The sequence below is a fragment of the Charadrius vociferus genome, unplaced genomic scaffold (genome assembly GCF_000708025.1).
Source record: "Charadrius vociferus isolate BGI_N301 unplaced genomic scaffold, ASM70802v2 scaffold326, whole genome shotgun sequence".
Taxonomy (NCBI): Eukaryota; Metazoa; Chordata; class Aves; order Charadriiformes; family Charadriidae; genus Charadrius; species Charadrius vociferus.
In genome coordinates, this window is record NW_009649062.1 from 1,001,853 (window position 1) to 1,028,103 (window position 26,251).

The following is a 26,251-nucleotide window of genomic DNA, read 5'->3' on the forward strand; positions in this document are numbered from 1 at the left end:
AAACAAAAATATTCCGGAAAACAGAATAGCAAGTATCGGCACCAGAGAAAGAAAACAGAGTACTAACACCGTAGCACGTCTTAGGCAACCAAACAAATGCATGAACATTTCTGGTATGAGAAATAAGATATGAACTACATCATGGTCTTCAAAGTAGAGTGAACATCCCACCCTTTAAAAACATATACCCTTCAAACAAAGGTAATATGTTCATGCATTTCTTGGATTGCATATTGCTTTTGGCATAGCATTTGCTGATTAGTCTACTTGCTTGAAGTGCAGCTCTAAGAGGAGGAAAAATTACTATATTAAAATACACTTCTTTAGTTACTATTTGCACAAAGTAAAAAAAGAGGAATTAAACTTTTGTGAATCTGCAAGATATTTCCCAACATAGATTAGTTCAGCATCTTTTTATCTTTAAGGGCCCAAAGAAATGTAATTTACCTAATTATTAGTAAGATTATTTTACTGCCAATGTGCTGGCTGACCCTGATCAATTCAGTATCTTTTCTCATTCAGATCCTTCCATCTGTAAAGTGGAATAATGATGCTGAATTCCCCTATGAAGCATTTTGAGAGCTTCAGATGAAAAATGATTTAAAACAACGAAGGATTTTAATTCATTTATATTGCATTTATGAAGAATTGTTTTAAGTAACTTTAATTTATTACTGATACACGCTTTTTATTTTGTGACCATTTTTTGCAACCTAATTATTCAGTGCTGTTTGCATGAAATTTCATTTCCTTTTATAATGCTGTTCCCTCTGGATACTCAGACAAGACTGGGAGTTGCTGTTTGGTTTCACAACAGTCTTAATGTTTCAGTCACTCTGTCATATCTGAAAATACCACTGCTATCTACATTTTTGGTTCAGGTTTACAAAGCAAACAAAAGAAGCTTTCTGTTACAGAGTAATTGTTAGCACTCTCTTTTTACCAGCTTGCTCTCTTTTTTCTGTTTCCTTTTTTTTTTTTCCTTTTTTCTGCAGTTAGTAGTTGTGTGTTCATTACAGTTTTTGTGAAGATACGGTCATAGTTTCTTTCCATTTCAGTTGACGTGATTTCTGTGTGTTGTTGTATAGAAACTGCTTTAAATACTTATGTGCAGCACCTTGTAGCATTGTAGTAAAAACAGACTTCTGCTGTCATAGAAACTTTCTCCAAATTATTTCACTCCTTTAGCCTAGGGACTGTTAATATCCGATAATCATGAATCTAAGTATTCTCCATGACTGGAGCATAAGCTCACCCTTTGTGCAGGTTTTTGCAATCACGTGCTTTAGCTCTGTTCAAAGCCCAGACATGTCTGATCATTTGCCTTTTATTTTCTACAGGATCTTATGGCCAAAGTGAGAGCAATGCTTGCAGCTTCCAAAAACATACAAACTAGTGCCTCCTGAGACCTGTTGAACTGACCATCAAGAAATTGTGTGAAAAAGAACAATATAAAAAAACTGCCTCATCTCAAATGTACAGCTGAGCTTAGCTCACTTGGTTCACAACTTGTCTAATATTACCAGAACTCGAGGAGCTAAAAATCTATCTTTCTGTACAGAAGCGTCTCCTTGAAATTTCATTAAACTTTTTCAGCCAGAATATCTTTGGAAAGTTTTTGGTTTTTGTAAATTGATTTTTTGACTAATTCTTCAGTAACATTTTATGATCAGCGGTCTATATGTGTATATTTGTAAATACCATGTTTCTGTGAAAGAAGTATTACACAATAATAAAGAAGGAAACATCTTTCATTAGCTAAAGTTTTTGTCGAGTCCTTGTTTGCAGTTGACTTTTGTTACAAATTATTTTTATTTTTCTTTAGTACTTTCTGCTTTTTAAAATAACACCTGTCTAGCCTGCCTGACCACTTGAAGCTGAGAACTACTTGTATTTCAGGCACAGAACGGTCGAAGAAGAAGGCTTGTTTGCTTGGCTGTTAGTAGTGGACAGTTTTTGGACATGATTTTATGTCCATCGTTTAGAAAGATCTCTGAGCCTCCATTTGAGGAGTTGACCCTTTGAAGTCAATAACTAATGGTCCGTAGCCCCTTTGTCTTAATGTGCCTTGTTCTTTCTAGTTACTACAGAAAAGATAGTATATTTTGGTAGTCATTCAACAGGTAGACTTCACAGAAATCCAGCATTCTTCTCATTTAACATTTTTCATACGGTTGAGGAAGGTGATTGCTAACTTACATTTTACTGACATATACCAGTTAACACTTTTCAGAAAGCTTGTGGCCTCAGTGTAATTGCACGTTTCTTTGTTGTGTGTTCTTTCTTGTACACTGAGACTATTTAATTTTTTAATTGTATTATTCTTAAAGTGATTACAAAAAGGCATGTGTGAATTTTTCCCCAAGCCTGCTTTAACTATGAGGTTTTGTAATAGTTGGTGTATTCAAAAGGTGCCCTTATTGGCCGTTATCTGATTCCATAACGAGTGGAATCAGGGCTTTTAATGACCCCTGAAAAACTCTGTGATCCATAATCAGGAAGATTGTGGTTATAGTGACTCATGTCCTAATTTTCTCAAATTTTATAGAGAGTAGGTGGCGGTTGGAAATGGATTAGAGAAATCAATGTGGTAAAGTTTACGCTTACTCACAGACTTGTTGGTGAGTGAACTGCATAGAACTACACAGATTAATAACTCCAATGCAAAATGTTTTTGCTCAGAGCAAGAAGAGGAGAAACAATGCATTGATATTATTCAAGCTTTGAGTAACATGATGGTCAAAATGGTAGTTGGTATGCCACTTGCTGGTCCTCACTTGGAATGAGAGAACAGTGTTTAAACCATTGGAAACAATAATCAATCAAGTTTCTTTTCAATTTTTAGCCAGTAATAATTAGCAGAGTTTACACTCCTACAAACAATATAAAATGTTGTGTCTGTTGCAGAGGAATTTCATGGTGCACATAAATTGTGATGAAACAGAACCATTTAAATGGTAATGTACAATCATGTTATCCACCACTTACCTAATTATTTCAAAGTTATTTGTAGTGTTTTGACTAGGACAAAAATAACTTTCAGCCAGTGTGAGAGAGATAACATCATCTCTGTATGTGTAGATGAAACAGTACTAGTAGACACAGATAAAAAAGGACATAAATTAAATTTCGTAGGCAGCTGGTTTAGATTGTTGTGCAGTGTTAAATTTGCAGCAGCTTTTTTTCCCTCTTAAATGGAGTTAAAAGTCTCACCGTGGTTAAATAATTGGCAGCTTGGATGCCAGTTGTTTGTCGTGTAATAGGAAAAAAGCCCAACTCTTTGACAAAATAGACTGGGCAGCTTGCTTTGCTGCTGCTTTGCAGATTTATTCTCTTTGGGAAGGTTGTTGCTTTAATGACTTCTTAAAATATTTTCCCTCCCTGTGAGCAAGTCTTTCTTTTATTTTTCCTTTTTTTTTTTATTTCTTATTCCCTTTTGTGGTATGAAGTGAGATGGAGCGTTAAGCTCTAGGAAAATTTAGATTAAACTGCATTTTTATACACTCTTTGTTGTTTACTGAGGTTTGTTTGCATTTAGCACTCTCTCATGGGTAGTTGTATTCTCCAGAATTTAAATAGTAGTAGTGTTTTTATTGTGTTGGTTTTTTCTCTTTCTAACCAAAATGGACATTTTCACCATATTGAAGGGGCTTGAACTGCTTTACCAGAATAATTCCTTCGTATGTATTCAAATTTATAAATCAATGCTACTTTTTTGGTCTGTTTTCACAGGCACTAGCTGCATTGCCACGGCGTGTTACATGGGGCTTGTGATACAGTCAGTACAATTTCTGGTGTCAATCGGGAGAATGTGTAACCAATATCAGGAAAGTGTCTTAAGAACTTCAAACTGGAAAAATCTCGAGTTTCTATTTTCCAGGTACGGATTTTCAGTGCAACCCCTGGAAGGACCCTCTCTGTGGACCCAGTTATAGGACCTGGCTAAGCATCTGGGACCACAGGCAGCAGGTCTGGGATTTGCAGAAAAGGGGAATTGGGCTGCGTCTCACACCCCATCTCCTTCCGAAAACTGTATGTATCAATTCCTTGCGATGTGGCCACGCACCGAAGGGCCTAAAGAGACCCTGTATCACCTGGCTGTATTGCCAGAATCTTGTTTCTGACGGGAAATACATGGGCTTGCTACAACGGAGAGTTAAGAAATTAGAGAGTTTCAAGTGAAAGAAAGTGGGCTTTGAGTAGTCATGAGGAAGGCACTGTGGTAGCTCTGAGTTGTCAGCACCTCGTTTTAATTTTTCAAATTTCTCTATTTTGTGGAAACAATGTAACATGAGATTGCTTTGTTTTAAGTTTGGTCAAATACAGTAATTTAAGCAACTCTTTAGCTCTAGGTACTTTGAATTATTTCCTCTGCATGTGTGTAACAAACCAGAAGGACTTGGAATATTAACGCTAGCTTTCCAGAGCACTTTGGAAGGGCCTTTTTGTCTGTAATGTGCTATCCAGTCTTTCCTCATTGTCTTAGGAGTTCCAAATCATAGTTTTGAAGATAGAATTTTAAAAATTTGTCAGTTTATACAACAAAACTTTATTCTCTCTGTATTCGTGCCTTCTATCAAAAAAATTTTCCACTGACAGACAAGCTGAGCTTCATATCAAAAAAGTGCTTAGGACTTTGTTACATTTTGAACCACTAAATCATTTGTAGATTTGGGTATTTGCAGGTGTTGTGGACATACTTTCTCAGTGATGGATCACTTTATGAAACAGCAAGGTAGTGTGTAGCCTTAAGTTCTCCACCTTTGTCAAATAGAAGTGAAATAATTATGTGTTAGGTGCTTGTGTACATCTGTCCTCCAATCCCTGTTACCAGCTTCCTTCAGAGCACGTTTCCCAGTGCAGATGGTCTGAAGAACGGCTTCTGCTTCACCAGCTTTGCTCAATCTGCCCCTCTAGGTGTAATCTTCATAGTTCAAGAGGTGGATTCATAATAACTTGTATTAAAGATGCTCTAATTGGAATTAATTAGATATGTTCAGCAGCTTCCTACTTGGCTCTTAGCTCAGCTGGTGGGTAACCTGTTAATAAGAAAAAAGTTAAAATCATTTGACCATCTCAGTATATACTTTTGGGTATCTACCTTGCTTCCACTTGTAGGGCAGCTTCTGTCAAACCGAGTTAGTGGTTTGGCATTGAACAATTTGGCTCTGTCAAGAAGCTGACAGCCATTGAGATGTATCTGCGGTCTCTTGGCATTGATCATGATTTCCCACCTATTGTCACTTGTAACTCTTTGTATCGTAGCACTTTGCCTTATTCTAGGAGGTATACTTTCCCACTTTGTGCATTGGAGACAATCAAAACCATACTCTCTTTTTCAATGGGGCAACAAATTATAACATTTAGAATTCGTGTTTTGTTGGATTTAAGGCAATGTCTGTTATCTTTTGTGAAGAAATTTTATTGGGAAGTCCTATTTAATTAAATTCCTACTTAATTAAATTGTGTTTATCATCTATTCCTCTTCTCCCATCCCTACCCAGCAACTAATTACATGAAGCAAAGAAGTAAAAGACCTGTGGATTGAGGTTAGTAAAATGCTAAAGCATCTTCTTTACTAATTTTTCTTTTGCCTCATGATCTGAAAGCATGAAATAAAGCATTGCACTGGTCTAACATCCTTATTTTTGTCTCGTAAATTAACTTGGCTATAACTTTATCAAAAAATTGTTTGAAATTCTCCTAAGCAGCTCTTAAAAGTTGAAAGCTCAGTGTTTGAATTTTTTTGTGTTGTGATTTAAATATGAACATGTTCTGAATATTTTGTTTTGCTTTTAGACAGATCCTTTCAGCACCAAAAGTGTAGTTCGGTTAAGTACTACATATGAAAGGAAAGGCTTTATTGGAGCAGTTGGTTGGAGACTAATACCTGCCTGCACGCTAATTAGGTTTCAGTCTTTCTGGTGGCAAGCTGGTGTGGTATTGCTTTTGTTATTCTGTTTGAACCATTGAAGGATTCTTGATAATTCTTGATGCAAAGCATGTCTTTGATTTTTGCTTTAATTTTCCCTGCTCTGGATTACACAGGAGGTGAGTATAGGTAGAGAAATACCCTACTGGATTTTGTATAATCTTAAAGCAAGTCCTGACTGTTTATAACAAATCCACTTTTACCTTCCAGTGAACTTGAAAATTCCATGGTATTAATTTAATGTCTTCAATTTGAATGAAGATGATAATCTCTTGGCAACAATTAATCCTGAACATGTAGCATGACAAACATTATAAAAAGCTCTGCCAGACCATTTTAAAAGCGATGGTGATAATCTGCCATTTCTGGATCACTGCCATGCTCTCCTCGGGAGATGTGCTATGACTTGGTTATTCTGATAAGGACAAAATGGCTGCACATCTAGGTGCATGCTGACAAACTCATTTTTCTCTTTATACTGAGTGTTAAACTGTTGATCTCTAAATAGAAAGCGTGATGACTTCTTGATGATATTTGACAGGGTTGTAAATACAGCTGCCTGGTAAGGTAAGAGAAATTCCAGTATGAGGGACGGAGAAGGGCAGATGACGACTTCCCCAGACAACATGGAGTGGCAGATATGATACGTTACTTCAGTGAAACTGGTGTAATTCAGGGATTCAAGCTTTTCCTTGTCCATTTTCTTGTAAAATAAATTCTAAGGATGCATTCTTCCAGGGAGAAGTCCCATATATGCTTATGTTTCCTCTATTAAAAAGTAGGAGGATTTGAGGTTTCTTGTTAAAATGCAATCCAAAGATGTTTGTCTGCAACTTTATTTAGTAGAATATGGTAGCCTTGGTTATCAAAGACTGGAACAGGCTGCTCGGGGAAGTGGCTGAATCGCCATCCGTGAATGTATTTAAAAGCCGTCTAGATATGGTGCTCAGCGACATGGTTTAGAAGTGGGCCCGGTAGAGTTTAGATAACAGTTGGACTTGATCTTAAAGGTCTTTTCCAGCCATAACGATGCTATGATTCTATGATTGGAGGACTGTCTGTTAAATTATTGTTCTCACTTATTATAACAGCTTTTTTTTCTTCAGAAGTGCCAAAGCTTGAAAAAAACCCAATCTTAACTCTGATCAAGAAACGGGTCAGAGGGTTTGGCATCACAAGGAAGAAAACAAAAGTAATCTGTAATCTCCTCCTTTCTGAAGCTGTGATAGTCTAATTCATTTTCTAAGGAAAAATAGAAAGGAAAAATTCATTTTGTACGGACTGATGAAAAGATGAGTGTTTTTCCACCTTTAATCACGTAAGTGTGAGAAGATACTGCAGCTATTGCGACAATCAGAAGTACACTGTGCGCAGGTCTTTGGGTGCCCTAGCTTATGCACAGTGAAGATTATAAATCACCAACTGCAAACATTAAAAGATTTTATCAAAATCATAAGATGTTGCCTTAAAAAACGGTGGGATGGGCGAAGCCTGTGTCACGATGGCATTATTACAATTCATTCTCAGTAAGCTGCCTGTGCTGCAAGAGAAGTTGGAAAGCTATATGACCTTGACCTCACCTAGAATCCTTCTCCCAGTGCATACTCAACACAGAGTGAAAAAGCAACTACTCCAGAGGTGTATTTCTAGCAGGAAGCCCTTTATTCCCTTGGATTCTTACGGTGAAATATGTGGGATTTAAGTGTGATGGTGTAATAATGACAGAAAGGGAATAAAGGTTCTTTAGATGCCCCAATCTATTGTTTTATATTCCCAGAACAAAACATTTCATGTATTTGCATAATAAGAAGCCACCAGTTTACTCAGTTGAATCATGAATTGTGAAAGCCTTTGAGTTTGTAAGTTAATCGTTTTCTCAGAATTGCCATTGCAAAGACAGAATAGACGATCATTATTCTTTTGTGCGGGTCCCTTATCTGTTTGGGTTCACACTGTCCCTGTGAGTTGTGCTGCAATTTATCAGTGGAAGGATATTTCCAGCTCATTTGTGTTTTCTCTGTCAGGGCCCTGAATGCAGTAATAGACCTTAATGGCCCTGACCAACCTCTCATGGGACCTGCAGCCTCTGGAGACTCCCTTTGAGCTCAGCACCTGGTTGAAGGTACGTCCCTCTCCAGGTCCGTGGTAGCCATGCCTGACTATGGACTCTGTTGACCTGGACCCGACCCACGGGCTGAACGTCTGGCTTAACTTCAGAGCTTTGTCACCACACACCTGTCTGGCAATCTGGACTCTGGGCTGATCCCAGCTGCCCTGCTTGGGTCTGTCCTGCTTGCTTGAGTACCGTGGGGCTGTGGTTGGGCTGGTGAGGTCCCTGCCCTGCCACCTGTGTTATCACACTGAGCTCCTGGCTCCCATCCTTCAGGGAGCAGTTGGCCTTTGCTACTCCTGGGCTCTCATTGCTCACGTCTAACTCACTGGCTGTTGCCGTTGTCTGGAGAGGTTGTGGAGTCTTCGTCCCTGGAGATGGTCAAAACCTGACTGCACGTGGTCTTGGGCACCCTGCTCCGGCTCATCTTGCTTTGAGCCAAGGGCTTGGATGTGATGATCTCCACAGGTCTCTGCCAACCTCAGCTGTTCTGTGGTTTGTGTTTGCTAACACTCCAAGACTGCCCATCTTAATCAGGGTGGAAACGACTGGTTTTGCCTCCACTCTGCATATTCTAGGTGAAGCTGCCCCTTATATCTCTGGAATAGCTTTACAGAGGCTTATTAAGTCCAAAGGTGAATGCCCTCTGTCTTACCGCAATACACAATAGGAATTTTCTCAAAGACTGAAAAAAGCCAGTATACTAAAGTAGCTTTTATTGAACTCCTTCCCCTTCACAAAAGACACATTTAAAAATATGATAATATGCTATGAATTCTGGGAAACCTCATAGCTGAACATTGGCAGCTTCATGATCCAATTAAAACACTCCCTGAACCCACATGTCCCGTTGCCAAAAGCTTCCTACGATCTAAACCTTTGTACGTCACGTAACAATTTGTCTTCAGTTGCATCTTCTGTTAGTGCTTCTTGAATGGGTGTAAGCTTGTCTGACGTCTTTTAATCAGGAAGTGGTAGAAATTGACAGCCTCAAGCTGTCATTGCACACAAAAACATTGAGACATGTATCTATTAATCCTGCAGAAGGAGCACGTTAAATTCCCGCTGTTTCGTAATCTCCCGTTGGAACCAATATTGGTTAATGACTTTAATGGTATCGCACTTGGCAAAAATTAAACACATCTTTCATCCTTTCCTAAAGCTATTTCTATTTTAAGGCATTGTAGATAAGGAGACAAAGTGGACAAAGAGTGATATTATATGTTGAATTTAAGAGAATACTGTAAAAATGAGTGAGCTACACTGGCAAATCTGATGGCGTTTGTCCAGTGTTTCTTAACTGACAAAGAAACATTCATTCAGTTCTGACAACCTAACAATTTCGATGACACTGTGATAGTTTTTTGAGCATGGGCACAATAAGTAGTGTTGAAAAGCTGTTGTTCTCATACTGTGACAGTGAAAATTTGCTGGATTTTAAGGCCAGTGCAACTTTGCCAATGAATAGGGTCTTACATCTTTAGAGGCAAAAGCAATTCTGTGTTTCCTTCCCAGGATAATGACTGCTTTACATGGTGCAGAGGATAACAGGCAGTGTGCAATCAGACTGCTTTGCTTTACGGAAATGATTGAGCTACTGGCCTTCAAAATCACTGAACTTGCTGCTTCTTTTTGACAATCTTCCAAGCCCAAAGCAGAAGTTTTGATTTAGGAAAGCTAGGAATATGCTTTCCGTGACATCGAAGCTAGGTAGGTCGTTTTTGTAGAGGGCAAATGGGTTGAATGCCATTTTCTAAGTAGGGGTTTGGTTTAATTGTCTGTATCTCTGTTTGAAGCAATAAGCAGTTTACTCTTCCTATGGATAAGTGGGTGATGTCTCACAGAGAGGCAGAAATAGAAACAGCTATCGAGGGTGCGCATGGGTGAGAGACTTCTGCTCTACGGACTGGCTGCTCGTGATGAGGCAGGGGAATACTCGGGTTCCCCGGCTGCTCAGTTTAGGGAGTCACGGTCCTTCTGCATACATTGTGCTGAAGTTTGCACCATCAGAGGCACGCTGAAATGTCACTGAAAGCTCAGGTTTGTATCTTGCTAACTTTTCAGTGTTATCTTGTGACAATGCAGAAAAGCACGTATGTAATGGTCTTACACAAGCCACAAGCAAACACAAGATACCAGTTATTCTATAAAGAAGGGGTAGTGTTTGCCCTTACACTTTAAGAATATGCAGATACAGTAAATACTACTATTTATCCTTAAATAATGGTTGTGGTGTGGGAAATGTCCTTCCATCAGTGGCCTGTCTGCATGGGAAGAGAGAATAGAATATATTCCAAATACCAATTAAAATAGTGTACAGAGTTAAAAATGGCAGGAATAGACAGATTGCCTGTGGAGACTTGTTTGGGTTCAGGCAAATATGGCTTGGATTCCACAGCTGGCATCATTTGGTAAGTCAGACCATAGATAAAACTGAGCCATGTGGGATAATGTCCAGTTTCAACTACAGTTCAAGATTATTCCACTACTGCGCTTTTGTGGTTTTTTTTTTCCTTTTCTTTTAGTATTGTAAAAGTAAGGTCAGTATCTAACAATAGAAGGCATAGTTCTGTATTTCATTGTGTTTGGCTCAGACTTACTGGTGTTCTTTCTCATTTGGGAGTGAAGAAGGGGAACAGTACTATGATTTAATGTGTTCACAGATTCAAGAACCGAGTTGTGAAAAACTGAGTTATGAGAAATTAATGACTTGGCTGAGACATCGTCTAAACAATGACAGGCGATTCACAATGGATTGACATGTCAAACCAAGTCTTTCTTTATGTACACTGTACATCTGAAACTAGTGGTATGTGCATGGGTGAGAGCCCACCTGGAGACCTGTACTTCCGTTGCCAGGGGTTTGTAGCTACGGCTGAAGGTAATGGCACTCAGCTGCTATTTTTCATGCTTCAAAGTTGTCCCTTCCCATTTCGCCTTGCTGGAGATCTGGAAAACATCTTGTGAAGTCTGAAAATAATGACAGGTTTGGGCAGCCATCAACTGATTTGATCATCTTGGGGAAATACTGTCTTGGCCCCTTAAAAGGCTGGTGGCCAAGTATCTCCATGCAGTCTCTTTAATTTATTGCTGTTTGTGAGTAGATCTCTGCTGGATGAAAATGGCTAGTCCCTAGATGCTTATAAGCACTTTTTTCCTTATTGTACTTGCTTTCCGCTTGGCTCATGACTCACTCACGACTGGTCCAGCTTCATCCTGGGCCTCTTGGAAGTCCCTATCTCATGCCAAAAGTCATGGCGTTCTCTTAGGAAAGAAGTAAGCAGATGTGACCCTGAAGTAGTACCCTGTGCTGAATTTTTGTGTTCCTAATAATGAATTCCTCAAAGCTAAGTTCTAACTCTGAACTTGACAGCCCATTCAAAACTCATTTTTTTCAAGGTCTCTCATCATCTTGAAACTGGAACTTTCAAGACCAAAGTTTTACAGCTTTTAGCCCTTTGCTAGTAATGAGTTTTACACCTTAATAAAAGCTCCAGCAAAGTAGGATCTATCTGCAATTTCTTTAAAGTCACTGAAGAGTCACTGATTTCATTCAGCCATTGTCAGCAATACAAAAGCAGCTCCTCAACAGTCTTCTATAAATGACCTGTTACCTTAAGAAACAGCCCCCCATTACTTGTTCTTGTATAGTTACTTTTTCTGTCTGTGTCACATAGTTTGAGTTCAACTAAAATCTTGTTCGCTCTGTTATAAAAAGCTTCCCATACCATTTCTATTGCCTAGACAGAAATTAGCAGTGGGGAGGTTTCACAGAACCTCCCTGAAAATGCATGATCTTTGCAGAATGGGCTGCTTGTGAAAAGCCTTCCAAATCCTCCTGTTGTTCCTGCCACAGAGGCCGGGACTGTGAATGATCTGCCAATAAATAAAAATGACATGTCAATCACATTTGCTTTTCTCCACCTTCTTAGAGGGGTATTGCAGTGTTCAGCACATAGCTGAACTCTCTGAAAAGCATTCCAGATGATCACTCATTGTGTCCAATTATGCTGTGTTATGTAGATAGGTGGCTATTTGCTGGTATGCGGCTGTAATTCAAGTTACATATGTGGGTTTATTAGGCATGGCTTCAGACAATGGCAAGAAGAGAGGGAGGTATTCCATATTTAACAGCCAAAACAGTATGGAGATGATGGTTAAGAAGCGCCAGTTGGAGATGGGGCCATGCTGCCACAGGGCTGGGGATGCAGGGATGTGGTGTGGTGCTGCCCCGCTGGCAGGATGTGTTATAGGAGATCTTGCCTTCTGCTGGCTATGCTGCTCAGGCACGTCTGCTGGTTCGCGCTGGCACTAAGCTCATACATGACTGATGGGCCAAATAACTTCAGGACCGTTTTGAGAAAGCAGTGCTGACAACCAAAAGATTCAGGAGACTTTAATTCTTTTAGGAGCGGAGGGAGAGGTAAGAGTTAAAGCTTAAAATAGTTAAGCCTGGTCCGAATGTGTGGCTGTAACCACAGCTATCTGGAAACCTGTTTTTATGAAGAAAATGAAACACTGTCATTGTCATAAAAAAATGTTCCTTTCAATAAAGTCTGCACCCTGTAAATGGAGAGGAAGTCAGCCCCATGAACAACAAATCAAATTGCACGGGTTTTATTCTGGCAACTGTTGATGTCATGAAATAACGAGGAAAAGTGCTGTAAACAGTGCTGTATTGATACACTGAATCACCGAATCTAACTTTTCTTTTAATTGGACTGTCTGGAGGATGAGCCTTTGTAGTGTCTAGAAGTACCCATGAAAACTCGAAAGGGAGAAAAGGAATATATTAAAGTGGCTAATTTGTAGCATGGTGCCAGTCTGCCCTTTCTGTTCTCCCTATCAACAGAAATCATAACAGGCTAATTCCTCGCTGTAAAATGTGCTTTGTTGTTTTTACATCTGAAGCTAATGGCATGCTGCACTGAGTGGGAAACGGGGAGAGGGGCTGGTGCTACCGGGGAGAATAATCGTCTCATTCCCATGGAGCAGCACTGAAAGTTGTTCCGTGAAAGTGCTCACCTGCACCAAAGGGAGGGGCACAGCGCTCTGCTGCCACAGCAAAAGCAGAGGAATTCGCCTTTTCTATTTAATATTTTAAATCCTATTGCTTAGAGTTTTAGTAACAAAATTCAGTGAGAAAGAGGAGCCCTAAATTTCAGAATCTCCTATTATCTTTGTCAACCTGCGTTCATAGCAAAAATGCAGGAGCTTTTGTAGTGGGGTGCCCCCGGGCGATGGAGTTGGTGCCATCCCAGGACTGGAGAATCCTGCGAGCTCTTCCCCGTCCTCCAAGTGGGGCGGTAGGCTGCGTTGTTGCCTGCAGCGAGAGGTGTTCAGCTCTCTGTGTCCTTCAACCTTCATTCTGCAACCCTGTTGATGAAGGAGGACCATTAAGGTGTGGGAATTCAGTGTGTCCTTGCAGGAGCGCTGCTCCTGGCTGGAAGGTGTTTGCGTTTTGGGGCTGTAGGCAACACCAGGAGTGCACTAATCACAAGTAAAGGCAGGAAGAAGGGATGTTTGTAGCTGCTACAGAATTTAGAAGTATTTCAACTTTTGACTTAAAGCAAAACAAATTTAAAAAAAAGTAACAAGGCAATCCTTCCACAACCACAATATAACCTGAGCCCCGGCAGCGCAGGGCTCTGCCGTCCCCAGATACTGCTGAGATCCCCCTGAGATCTGCAGGAAGAGCCCTTAAGAATCTGCATTGTAGCTTCAGTTTTAATTTATATTCATTACACTTTTTATCTGTGCACAGTTTAGCCTAGCATTGTGAACGTTATTAGCTGCTGGCTTTAATTGTCAGGATTTGTACAAAAATGTTGCTATTTGGCTAATTAAAGTCTGGCCAAGTGTACAACATCAGGCCTTGGGCTCTTCTGCTAATTGCACTGAGCTTTCTACCTGTTAATTTATGGGGATAAATATTATCAAAAGGCTTTGGTAATTAACAGCTATTCATGAATTGTGCCTATCACCTGTCACCGTCCTCTCAGACTGTGTGTTTCCAGATGGGGAGGCTGAAGCGTTATCCCCCGTAACAGCATATTAACATGCCACGCAGGGCATCCGGAAGAGGGAAAAACGAAGCTGAAAATTTTGACTCTCTCAAATTAAGGCATAACCGTGGTGTGGTCAGAGCACCAGGCTGGCACTTGGCGGGAGCGTGTTCAGAGCTTAGCTCTCCAACCATCTCCTTACATGATCTCATATAGGTCGCTTCAGTTCTACATGAGAAAAATTGAGGTAATTTTACTTCTTTGCTTTGTTCAGTGGTACATAACCCTGGGCTTAAGGGCAGAGTGTTGTTTCTGAGACCTTTGAGCATAGCTCAGAGGTGACAAGAAAGAAAAGCTTAAACCGAGCCTAAGAGGGAGAACAAAGTATGATGCTGCGGTTGTACTGTATGGTTGAAGACTGCTGCTACCGACTATGAGCCCCATATATTCGTTGTATTGTGCAGTGAGGTTAAAATCTCTGGAGACCACACTGTAATGCAGATAGTAATCCTATACGGAGTGTCTGCACCCCTGTTCAGCCAGCACGATGTTCTGTGCACGCAGGCGTTTGGTAAGAAATGCTCTTCCAGTAGTGTAGAGGTGGACTGAGATTTCCCAGCGCTAGAGATGTTGGATCAGACTTACCTAACTTTTTAAACTGCATTTTTCCCCTTTTCTAGAGCTTAGAGCTTATTAGATTTTCAGATGCATTATGGCATTAAAATTGGCTTTGGAGTTAATTTTAAATAGATTAAGTTCTTGACTATTAGAATCTTAACAGTAAATGCACATAATCTACCATAGCAATTTTCTTTGGTTTTGCATCATAAATACCTTTGCATAGGTAAGGCAATAGTTTGTACTTTTGTTTAAGAAAACAAGCTTGGCGATGATGTATGAAGAAGCTTTTCTTGCCTGGTTCCTTCTGACGTGTGTGCTTTTTCTTCTTTCCAGCAGCAAGAGCACTGAAGACTTCCTTGACTGATGGGTTCATTCAGGACATCTCGGAGGTAGGTAGGGAAGATAACTATTGACTTAACAGATGATGGTGGTTGATGTGAACTAAAAAGATGAATGCATAGCTAAAAATGACATCTCAGATCTTGAAACATGGAGTTTTCTGGGCTGTAAATAGTCTCTATTTAATACAAAAAAAGTGAATCTGAACCTTAGTAATAATTCTTTCTTCAGCAGCAATCAGTCTGTGCTGGGATATTTTTATAATCCAGCTATTGATCTTCTGAAGAGCTGTTGTGTTTGAAATAATTATTTCAAAGAAAGATTGGAGAAAAAGCAAGATCATCTTTGCACAAGAGGTTTTTTTTATCACTTAAATATATTCATTTTAGAAATATCTCCCTCAAAAGAGGTGAAGATCATTCCCAGCATCCAGGGCTGCTTTTTTTCTGCTCCATCTGCCAGAAGTTTTGCAGCTGGCACAATTCATTAATTCTGTTCAATCTGTGTTCTCTTAAACCAGCAATGAATTTGATAATCAGTGTGATGGGTTTCCAACATATGGTTTTCTTTTTACTCTGAGATACTCACTGAGTATTACCGTGCAGCACAACAGCATTTTCCAGTGCTTTCTCTGGAGAGGCAGAGTGGAAGCAGCAGCATATGGATGGTGTGATGGGACCTCCATCTTCTTGGTAGGAAACTGGTTAGCGCTGGTGGTGGAGCTCATTGAAATCTGGTGCCACGTTTAGCCGTTATTACTGACAATCAGCACAAAATCTCTGCTTGTCCTGCAAGCTGCAGGTCCACCAGGTAAGTCAGCACGAGCAACACTGGTCTGGTTTTGCAGACTCTTGAGTCATGAGAAGCCCGTTAGCATCCAGAAAGCCCAACTTGGGAGGTACTGGCCCTAAGTGGTTATACAAGGAGATGGTGCTACGCTTGAGACACTTGTTGAGCAATGAATTTAAGTGACCCAGCTCTTTTCTTGATCAAGTAGCACTCAGAAGGGACCAGTCCTGTCACCTTCCCAAAGGGAATATCCTACACTTGCCAAGATGGCCCAGTGTATCGGAGCAGACTGGGAAAAGAGATTGAGAGGAGGGAAGAGCTTGTAACAGGACAGCTGGGGAGCCCAGGGAACATGGACGACTGGGGTGCAGGGATCAGGAATGGATATGGGAGCGGTGGGAATGGGCAGAAATAGGGAAAACAAAGAAGTCCAAGGAGAAAAAAGTGCATGCCAGGGAGAAGCCTGTATAAACTTGCATAGATGCAAACGTGGATAGGTATAAACAGGGAAATAGAGGCATTTATGACCATCTCCATAATACATTATACCATTGTTACAACCTTCAAAAAGATACTGCCTACCTCTCCTTATTCTTCTGAAAATTACTGTTTCATGACAACGCCCCAGTCCTACAAAAGCTCCTGATACATAATTCATGTAAGCAGAGGATTCTGTGCTTTTTTTTTTTTCCCCCCCTTGCAGATCTTGCTGGAGTACTCCAGGGAGATCCATTTATCAGGTGCAAAGCAAAGCTTTGTTTTTCCCTCTCCTCCTCTACAAAGAGCTATCACTAGGTGCCAGTGTTCAGAGCAGCATTACAGTCTGAACGTGTGCAGGACCCCGTTGTACTGCCATATTCCTGTCAGCTCTCTCATGAGTGACAAACTGCCGCCGCCTTCATCTCTACACGTGTGTAATATTAACAGCCGACTTGTTGACCCTCGTGTTTTCTTTAAATGTGTCTCGGTAGAATTGAAGCAATGCACACAATTTTTTCCAGGAGAAATAACAGACGGGTGACTTAATGGAGAAATCCACCCACTCCTTTGACTATCCGGTACAAATATTTCTATAGCTGCTGGTGGATTCACGTACACTGATGAACTGAGAGCAGCTTGCCAGGACGGGAGCCCGATCCTGAAATTTTTGGGAAACCAAGGGCTTCCCACCAGGCAGCATGTCTGGGTGCGCGATGGCGACTGCAGAGCCGGAGCTGTGGGTACACGGCCGTGCTTGCTGGATCCATGTCATCCTTCTACCTGTCTTTGCCCCACGCTCACTTACCCACAACACGCTGCGCTCCCCCCCGGGGGGGGGACAGTTTGAAGTGTGGTGCAAGTGGAGTGAAATCCTTGCCTCAAATCACTGCAGACGTCTCGGTGATCCTTGCCTTACACAGAAAGCCAACAGGACACCTTATCCACGCTGCCCTGCGCAGCTCTGATCCATCCTCCACGTTGTGCCCTCCACTGCTGCAGAAGGAGCCTTATATGCACTGGGGGGGTTATTACATTTGTTTTTCCTGTGCCCTTTTCACGTACCCAAATTATTTTGTACACAGTACATAACAACAAAGAGGTTCCTTTAAATAATTACGTTCTTTCCTCTGCTAAATGTAGATTAGCTTTTTCTGATGGTTATTATTAAAAATCATTCTGATTTACACTGCTAATGACAGTTTTACTGGCATTCGTGCAACTCTCACTGTCAATATAGTTAAAAAAAAATGACTGTATGTGTGTTATTTCAGAAGCCAGCCCTACTGAGTTGGATTTACAGACTGTGAGTGCCGTTCTCTTGCCTTCACTGGCATTTTGGCTGCTCTTCAGCAGCCGGTTAAACTCACGTGCTGTTGGTGATGGTGTTGTTGCTACAGAACCAGGGGAGGATTTGGGAAATTTCAATTCAGTTCGGACATTCCACCTCAATAGATTTCGTGAGTACCTTGGACAAAGCGATCTCTTTGCCCAGTCCCTGTTGGCAAATAGGACCGTAGGCAAGCAGGGACTCCTGTCCCATGGCCTCGGCGCAAAGGACCGTGGTGGGTTGACCCCGGCCAGCAGCTAAGCCCCCACCAGCCCCTTTTTTCTGTGTTTGGGTGGGTTTTTTTGCATGCACAAAGGTACATTGATCAATTCGTTATTTAAATAATTTTGATCAAGAGGCACTGCCAACAGGCAGGATGCAGAGCGCATCTTTTTTGTTGCTGGCTGTTGAACAATGTGTCATGTTTCCACTTTAAAATCCCAGATAATTAGCTAAATGTACCCAAGGAAACCCTAATTTACACAAGGTTGCTGAATAATTGTTAAATTCATTTAAAATTAGCTAGACTGGAGCATTTTCTGTTCTGCCTTTGCTGATACCCTCTGGAAATGGTGGGGATCTGGCTGTTTGCTAGACACAAGGACCTCCGAGACAGGTAAAACATGAGCTTTATGCTGCGGGGGCATGTCCTCTCGCCTCAACACGCTGGCAGTATCTGCAGCGGGGGGTGGAATATGGAAAGTTTTTGATCTTATAATTGACTTCTTTCTCCTCCCCTCCCCCTGTGTGCTGGAACACCTGTAAAAGTGTCTTTCCTTCTGCTAAAAATAAATAAGAGAAGCAGTCTCTAACACCCAATTATCTCAGACTGGGAGAAACAGTTGTGATTAAGGTTTTAAGGCAGGCTTCAAACAGGCATCAGAAAATATGTCCAAACTGCAAGCGTCGGTAGATGTGGGGTAGAAGGGAATGTGGATAGCAGTCATCGACTTGAGAGGTGCAGGGGATAATAAAAGAGGTGTTAGCAGATGGGAGATAAAACTGAGGGATGTGGGAAGAGCAAAGCCTGTGAAGTAGCTGTTAACGGAAAAGTGGGAAACGGTGCTTGAATGGAGATATTTGGAGGAGTGGTTCAAGACCACCAGGGTTGGAGGAGGAGAACTGGCATGGCTGGCTGCGAGAGCGGGTTTCCTTTCTCTTGGGGTGGGAGACCAGGAAATGGGGTGGCTGAAAAGCTGCTTTATGAGAAAAATTCCGTTTTCCAAATGTGTTCTTGTTTTCCCCGAGAGCAAACGCAAAACTTGTGTTGCGGCTTCGGTGCCGTGCTGTCACAGCGGCAGCCCCACGCCGTGCCGCCCTGCCTGCAGTGGGGCCGGGCGCCGGCCTGGGACAGTGCCCTGTGCTCTGCCTGCCCCAGCCCCGTCCCATGGCAGAACCCTGGGGCTTGAGGTGCTCGGCGCGATTACACCCGTTTGATCAGGGAAAGGCTGATGATGGTCTCGGTGGTAAAAGGGGTCATCTGACAGGCAGTGAGCCTAGCCTGAGCAGAGCTGGGGACCCTCAACCTCCACCTCCGCCCTTCCCGCCACCCCTCCCCACAGCGACCCCCCATGAACAGTCTGCCAAGGCAGAACAGTTTATTTTTTGTCCAAAATGTCTCAGGGAGCCCTTGCCGTGCTGCAGCAGTGATGTCTTTGGTGCGTCCACACTGTGTCCTGAGATCTGAACCCAAACCTGGGTCTTTCCTTAGTGGCTCTGCGTGTTGTTCAAGTCCAAAGCATGCCGGAGCTGGAGCGGAGGGGCCGAGATGGCTGTCCCCAGCCCGGCTGTGCCAGGGCTCACCCCTGAGCATCCCCAAACAGTCCTTCGCAGGGATGGTGGCTGCTGGTGCTGCCGTTTCCCTGCAGGGCTGTGTGCACCCATCTTGGCCAAAGCCAAGACGTAGTCTCAACAACATACCTTTCTGCATGTCTGGTTTTTAACAGTCCTTTCCATAAAGTGTCCTGAAACCCCAAGTTCTGTCTAAATCCAAGAGCTGAGAACTAATTTCCGCGCACACTCACCCCTCCAGCCCCGAAATCCCACTGTTGCCTCAGTGCCAATGTGCACTGCTTTAGCCTTCTCCAAAATCCTCACAGCTTCTCAGAAGCTGAACAGGTGGAAAGATGAAATTGGTGCCCTTCTCGATGCTCGTTGTGACCTGACATACCTGATACACTCCTGGCTGCTGGAGGCAACCCAAGCAGCTCAAGTGCCTTTTTATGACACTTGCTTTTCTTGCGCAGAAAATGACATCTGACTCTTTTTCTCAGTAACAAAACCCCCTTCAGATCTCAAGGGATTCACTGAAATTGCCAACATGCTTTCGTCGAGTGCCGAAACACTCGGAGGGTGGATGCCAGGTAGCGGGGTGGCCGCGGTCCCTGCGGGGCTCACAGTTGCTTCTCCCCACTAACATCCATCACGACACGCACATCAAACCCCAGAGACAGGCGCTGTGCCAGGGCAGGGAGGGAGCAAAGCTCCCGGCTCGTTTTCTGCAGATATTTTGCAGCAGGAACAGCCAGGGTTTCTTTTTGTATTATCAGATTTCGGATGTGTCAGAGAAACCTCGGCAAAGAACGGTGATGCTTGCAGAGGACTCTGCTGCTTGTGCCAGCAATCAGAGCTGAGTTAAGGGACTTGACGCAGACAGGGGACGAGGACACTGAGTCGATGTGCAATCTAACCCAATATGTTGAAGGCAGCGGGAGGGGGACTTTGGTGGTGCTTAATGGACTGTCCTTTAGAAACGCAGTGCTCGCCTCTGGGAATGACGCACTCACCCGGCCGAGCCGGGAGCGCTTGAAGTGAATTAGGCTGTATAATTTCAGGTTGCCTTTGAGTCAAAGAAAGTTTTTGGAGAGTCATTCTTTATTTATTGACGTGTTTTCTTTTGCTTCAGAGAAAGAAAAGGAAATTTCCCGCAAGATGAAAAAAAAATAAACCACTTTCTATCTTGCCTATAAAAAGTGCCTCAGGATTTTTATGAATTCCTTGTTAGAAATTGCCAGCAAAGTTAATTGGAAGACTGGTCAAAAACCCAGATTATTTTTTTGCTTCACATGAATTCTTGCCTTTGCTTTGCCTAAGTGCACTGAGTGCCTGCGATATTGAATGTGTCTATGTGCAGAATAAAAATGTATTGCTTCTGGAAAGTTTGTGGGTTTGTTGTTTTTTTTTTTTTTTTTAAAAAGGGCAACAAAAAAACAACCCTGAATTGCTCAAAATAATTCTTGCATTCTGTCTCGTCAACTTAAGGCTGACAGTACCTCAGAGGTAAAAAAAAGACGACACAGCCCTCCTTTCTGTAATAAAGCAAATCGGACAATAAGCGAAGCCAAGCGAAGTCGTGTCCTGGGCCCTGGCTGCCGGCCGGGACGGAAGGCGCCCAGTGCTCCATGCTGCCATGGGTGGCCATGCCCAGGTGCTGGGGAATGTCCCGCACCAGCACCGGGAAGCCCTGGTGCCTTCCAGAGCCGACCGTGCCTGTTCGTATTGCCTCTCCTCGCAGATATGTGGTAAATTTATTAAATGCCTCTGCTGGGAGACCAGTGGGGTTTTTCTTTTGGTCTGGCTCTCGCAGTGGCGGAAGGAGCAATGATCCATGCTGAGAACAAACAGGAGGCACCAGGTTTCAACATGCTTTACTGCACGGGAATTACAATGGCACGGCGGCTATTATCATTCATTTAGGGGCATGGAGGCTGGCTCCGTGGAAGTCAGCCGCTAAGGTGAAATCTGCTCCATTATTTTCAATAAGAGATGTGCAGAGCATAAACAGGTCGGTGTCTTCAACGCGATCAGCAAAACAGCGCTGGATTAACTACTGTGTAATGCTCTGCTTTATTTACAACGGCCCTGAACAGGCAGTCGTATAACAAAAGTCCCCCCGTGTAACAAATGTCCCCACATTTAACAAGTGTCTCCACCTGCAGCCAGGGCGGTGGTCCTGAGCCGCTCTCGCCACCGCTGGAGGGCTGCAGCTAGGGCAGTAAATCGGCGTTATGCTTTGGCCTCCTTTCTTGGCTCAGCCCAAGGTTTGTACAATTGATGTCATCCTCTGGCAAACAGCTTCCACACCCATAAACCAGAGTAAAAATAACTCCCGTCTCCTTCCTGCTGCCTGATTAAGGTTTTTAGGGTCGGGATTCTCTCTTAACAGCTGTGTCCCGTGCCCACTACTGCATGGTCTGGTCTCAGTCAAGCTCTTTCAGGGCCGTTTTCGTACCAATAAATGCAATCATACGCAGGTTGGCTTGGGGCTGGATGGTACCGTTATATCCCATTCGCATTCCTGAATGGCAGCCAAGGTTCCCTGCCTGGTAAAGAAAATATATGGTGGCAAGTTTTATGACTTACTGAGAGTACAGCAAAGGATGCAAGGTAGAAAGTCTTTTTTAGGGCACGTTCATTTTCATGTGAGTGCACTGCATTTTAAAATAAAAAGGTTATCCATTTTCCTTATGTGCTGGAAAGCATATTGGGTGTGTTTTCTAGCACGAGGGACTCTCTCTTATTTGCTGCTGTGAAGTTCACTGACTGGGCTGACAGCTCACTGCCATGGCTCTGCGGTTAAGCACCCACACCCTGCTAACGCGCCGGCTCGCACCTCACGCGCCCCGCAGCAGTGATGCTGGGGCAGGTCCTGGGTGGGAGCCTGGCGCCCCCGCGGAAAAACGCATTTGGAGTGAGAGGGGAAAGAGCAGGGGGATGCGGGGGGAGGCGGAGGGTTGGGTACCACACTCCAACGGCTGCAGGATTAACGCTCAGCTGCTTTTTGTCTTGTATGAAATACCCAAGAGATGAGGAGTTAAAGGAACGGAGCAGTGACTGTACAAGTAAGTGTGTAGTACTGCCGGAGTGAAGTCAGTTGTGTCAGTGGGTTTTGACTGAGCACGACCAGAGCCGTCAGGCAGGAACCAGCAAAGCGGGAGAAATGTGGGTCTGGTTCTGCCCTGTGCACATGTGTGTGGGGAGAGGAGTTGGGCAGTGGCACCGCTGCGGGACCCGGTGGCACTGGCACAGCCTGCCAGCACGGGCGGCTTCAGAGAGCGTGGGGACATGACTGCCCGATGGCCGAAAGCCTCGTGGCAGGGAGCGAACCAACCTGGCTGCTGCACGGTGTCGGGGAGGGCAGATGCCGCCCGCCTTTGCCCACCTGGGGGCTGTAGTTCTGAGCGGAGCAGAGCTGCCCTGGGGAGCTGCTGGGCACTGTCACCCTCTCTCCCTGATCCACCCACTAAATGTTATCTGGTTAAACAAAACCTTGCAGTACACTCTTCCATTTTAAAAAACTTGCCGGGCCTGGTGGGGAAGGAGAAATACCAACAGCCACTTTACCTCCCCTCTGCCACCCCCAAACTCTGCTGCAGTTCGTGCTGCACGTGCTCTCTGGAAGGTCCAACTTCTCCCTCACACACAGCATTGATATGTCCTCCGTTATGGATCTGCTCCTTTACCTCTGGGCTTGTGTTTCTCAGACAGCTTGGCCTGAGCTGGACACACCACGTTAGCTGAAGCATCTTGTTTGATGTTGGCAGGGTTGGGTTTTGGTGTAACTTCTGCCAGTCCTTTGTCATCTGCATGCTGATTACTGATGTTCACCTCCTTTATACCCAAGCGAGGTGCAAGAGCCCTGTAATCCTTTCCTCTCAGCACATTAGTGTAAAGCCTCATGAATCTCTATTAAATTTGAGAGAGAACATGAAGATAGTTTGCAGCTGCCTTGTTGATTTTATGTTTCCTCTCATTGTAGTGCCTTGCCGTGAAGCTGAGAATTAAATGGCTAATAAGGCATCTGCTCCAAGCAGGAGTCTCAAGATTGTGACAAAAACAGCTTACATCAGGGTTTGGGTTATTGGTTTTTCTTGCCATCATATAATCATGTTATTAAAATCTTTAGGGATACCTGATTAGAGGCAGCGACTCTGTCAAAGCCAGCTTAGCTGGCAGAGCACACGAGCAGGCAGCAGGTGGGATGCTGGAGGTTATCTCCACGGCGTCGGTGGGTGCTGCAGCTCCGCCGGTGAGGTGGCTGCAGCCATGGGGCTGGGCAGCGTCTGCGGGCAGAGGACTGCAGAGGTGTGGGTGCCTGGCTGCTGCTGGCTGCATCGCTTGGGATTGATAAGCTGAAATCTGTGATTCCGTGAGTTTGGGGTGACCACTGGAAAAGGCATTAAAACATGTTCCAGCAGCCATCCAGAAGAGCAGCATCCAAAGGGAAAGGAACAGCCTTTGGAAGTAGGAGCTGGGCAATGGCTGGGACAAGGTCAGACTTACTCACCATCAAATGACGAGTTAGCTATGGGCCTGGGAAGTGACAGTGCCCTCTGGAGCTGAGGGCAGAGAGACTCAGTGGCTGTCCTCTGGTACACCGCACGCTTGGGTAGGAGCATCCAAGTGAGGGCCCCAGAGCTTTGCACGCGTGTGAGCCCGTCTGCAGGTGAGGAGGAGGATGGGGCTCAGTGAGCTGAGCTGAGGGCAGAGAGACTCAGTGGCTAAAAGGAGATGCTGGGGTTGTTCTGAGCCCTGAGTGCCTTGGCTGCGCATGGGGACATCAGCAGGAGCAGGACGGGTCTGTCTCGGTAGGAGAGCTCAACGGGCATCTTGGAGAACAGAAGATGGACTATCTTATTTTGACTTGGGTGCAGATAATTGATACTTTTTTTTTTGTCATTTTAAAAGGAACTTTAAAAAATATATTGTCAGACCTGTCATTTTCATGTTAATTTGAACTCCAAGTTCATATTAATTCAATTAATTAAAGTTATATCTTGATGGAATGGGTCTTACCCGTTGTGACTCTGGCCTTCGTTGCTGTGATTAAAAATGCCTTGAAGATAAATTATTTTTTCAAATGCGCTGGGCATTGCTTCTGTTGTTTCCAGTTAGCAAGTGTTGCTTATTGCAGGGGTCACACAGTCAGTGTGGCTGCTACAGTGATGTGCCTAGGAAAAAGCAAATATTTTTCTTATTAATGAAATTGCATCCATTTTCATTAAAATAGCGCTGTCCCACTTTGTTAGGACATTTTCATAATTTTTTTTTCTTAATGGGAATTTGCCGTAGGCTGGTAACACGCATTTTTAGAGAGGAGGTGTAGGTACTAATGCACTGAACTGCCATTATAGGCAAAATGAAGCTCGGCTCATCGCTTGCAGAAATGAGGCCACTTTGGCTTTCTGAGTTAAAAAAACGTTGGCAGTGGAGTAATGATCATCACATGTGTGAAACAGAATCTGTTTCTGTTCTGCAATGCTTTGTACAAAAACCTTGTCTTCTGGGGACTTCTGAACTTGGATGTTCCTTGTGGTGTTCAACTATTTCTTCCCGATGTCCCATGGCAGAGACACCAGCGCAGCTCCGCTCTGTCGCAGCGGGCACACAAACCACAGTGCTTCATGGTCGTTCTAGTGAGTAAACCTCCATTAAAGCTCACCTTTACCATCTTCAGCCCCTAAGTTTTTCGGTACAGTTCTAATTAACTTTTAAATGAAGACTAATCTCTAATAAGCAACTGTAGTTGCTAGGGCTTTGGCTGCATTGAAATAAAATTGAAGCATATGTATATTTTTATTCTTTTCCTTCCCACCTCCTCAGGCTTAACAAGCAGACTCACTCCAAGTGTAATGTCACCAATTTCAGGGATTAATTAGACAGACCCACATTTTGTAGTATAGTTAAGGACCATCCAAAGAACTCTGCAAGAGATTTTCTGCTCTGCCCTAAACCTCGAGCGCTGCAGGAATGTGAAAGACACACGTTTGTACCAGCAAAGACAGTTCTGACAGTTCCTGATGGATTGGTGTGATTTGGCACTTTCTGCTTTATTTTTTTTTCCTGCAGATGAAATTCACTGTTAAAATTGGAATTTGGTGTGTTAAAAATCATTCCAATGCATACACTTAGCTCCGGCTTTTGAGTTTCTCACGTAAACACTGAGAGGAGGAGGCTGCTGGGGACTGATCGTGGGGAGGAGAGTTGCCTGCTTTCGGGGTGCTGCAGAAGGGGTCAGTCCCTTCTGCTCTGTAGCTCCCTCCTCTCCCCTCCCGTGGCTACTACAGGTGCCTTCAGCCTGATTTAAGTGCTGTCAGGCCTTGGGTGGATTATACAGGTCCACTTTACTCCTATAGAAGTCTCAGGATGCAAAGAGTGGTTGGTACGCTTGTCCTCTCCCAGCTCGCCAAACATTCCTGTCGCTGCTTGCTGCATGCTAAAACTCTCCCTCTGGGCTTTTCTTTCTTTTCCTTCCCCTCTCCTCAGAAAGGGAGGGCTACTAACACTCAGAGGATCGTTTCCAGCCCACTTCAGAGAGTGGGCTCCAGGTGAGGTTGTTTTGCCAAGCGCTGTGGACATTGGCACTGGGCTGAGATCTTCTGAATGTGGGGATGGTCCTCCCTTCATCTTCACGTGAGACAGTCCTGCTACGTACGGACCCTTGAATACTGATTATGCAAATTATCTGCATAGGTAATTGCTGTTTATTGCTTATTAAAAACACATTGTGTCCCCTGGCCTTGAACTTATGCAAAGGTCTGACTCAAAAGAAAAGGGTATTCCAAAAAACCAGAGAGCCTGAGTATCTGTTTTCTCAGCTCACGGTTTTCAAAGTGGCTACAAAATATTTTCCCAGTGCCCTGACAGCG

General features: G+C 43.5%; 1 protein-coding gene across 4 annotated transcripts in view; it reads left to right on the forward strand.

Moving 5' to 3' along the window:
• The window catches only part of SFSWAP (splicing factor, suppressor of white-apricot family), a 52,115-nt gene extending 50,352 nt beyond the window's left edge, over window positions 1-1,763 (forward strand). For all 4 annotated transcript variants that reach the window (XM_009888104.1, XM_009888106.1, XM_009888103.1 and 1 more), the window contains one exon: window positions 1,341-1,763. In XM_009888104.1, the coding sequence (XP_009886406.1) occupies window positions 1,341-1,406 (66 nt within the window). In that variant the 3' untranslated portion in view covers window positions 1,407-1,763. The remainder of the gene's footprint in view (window positions 1-1,340) is intronic.
• The last annotated feature ends 24,488 nt before the right edge of the window (window positions 1,764-26,251 follow it).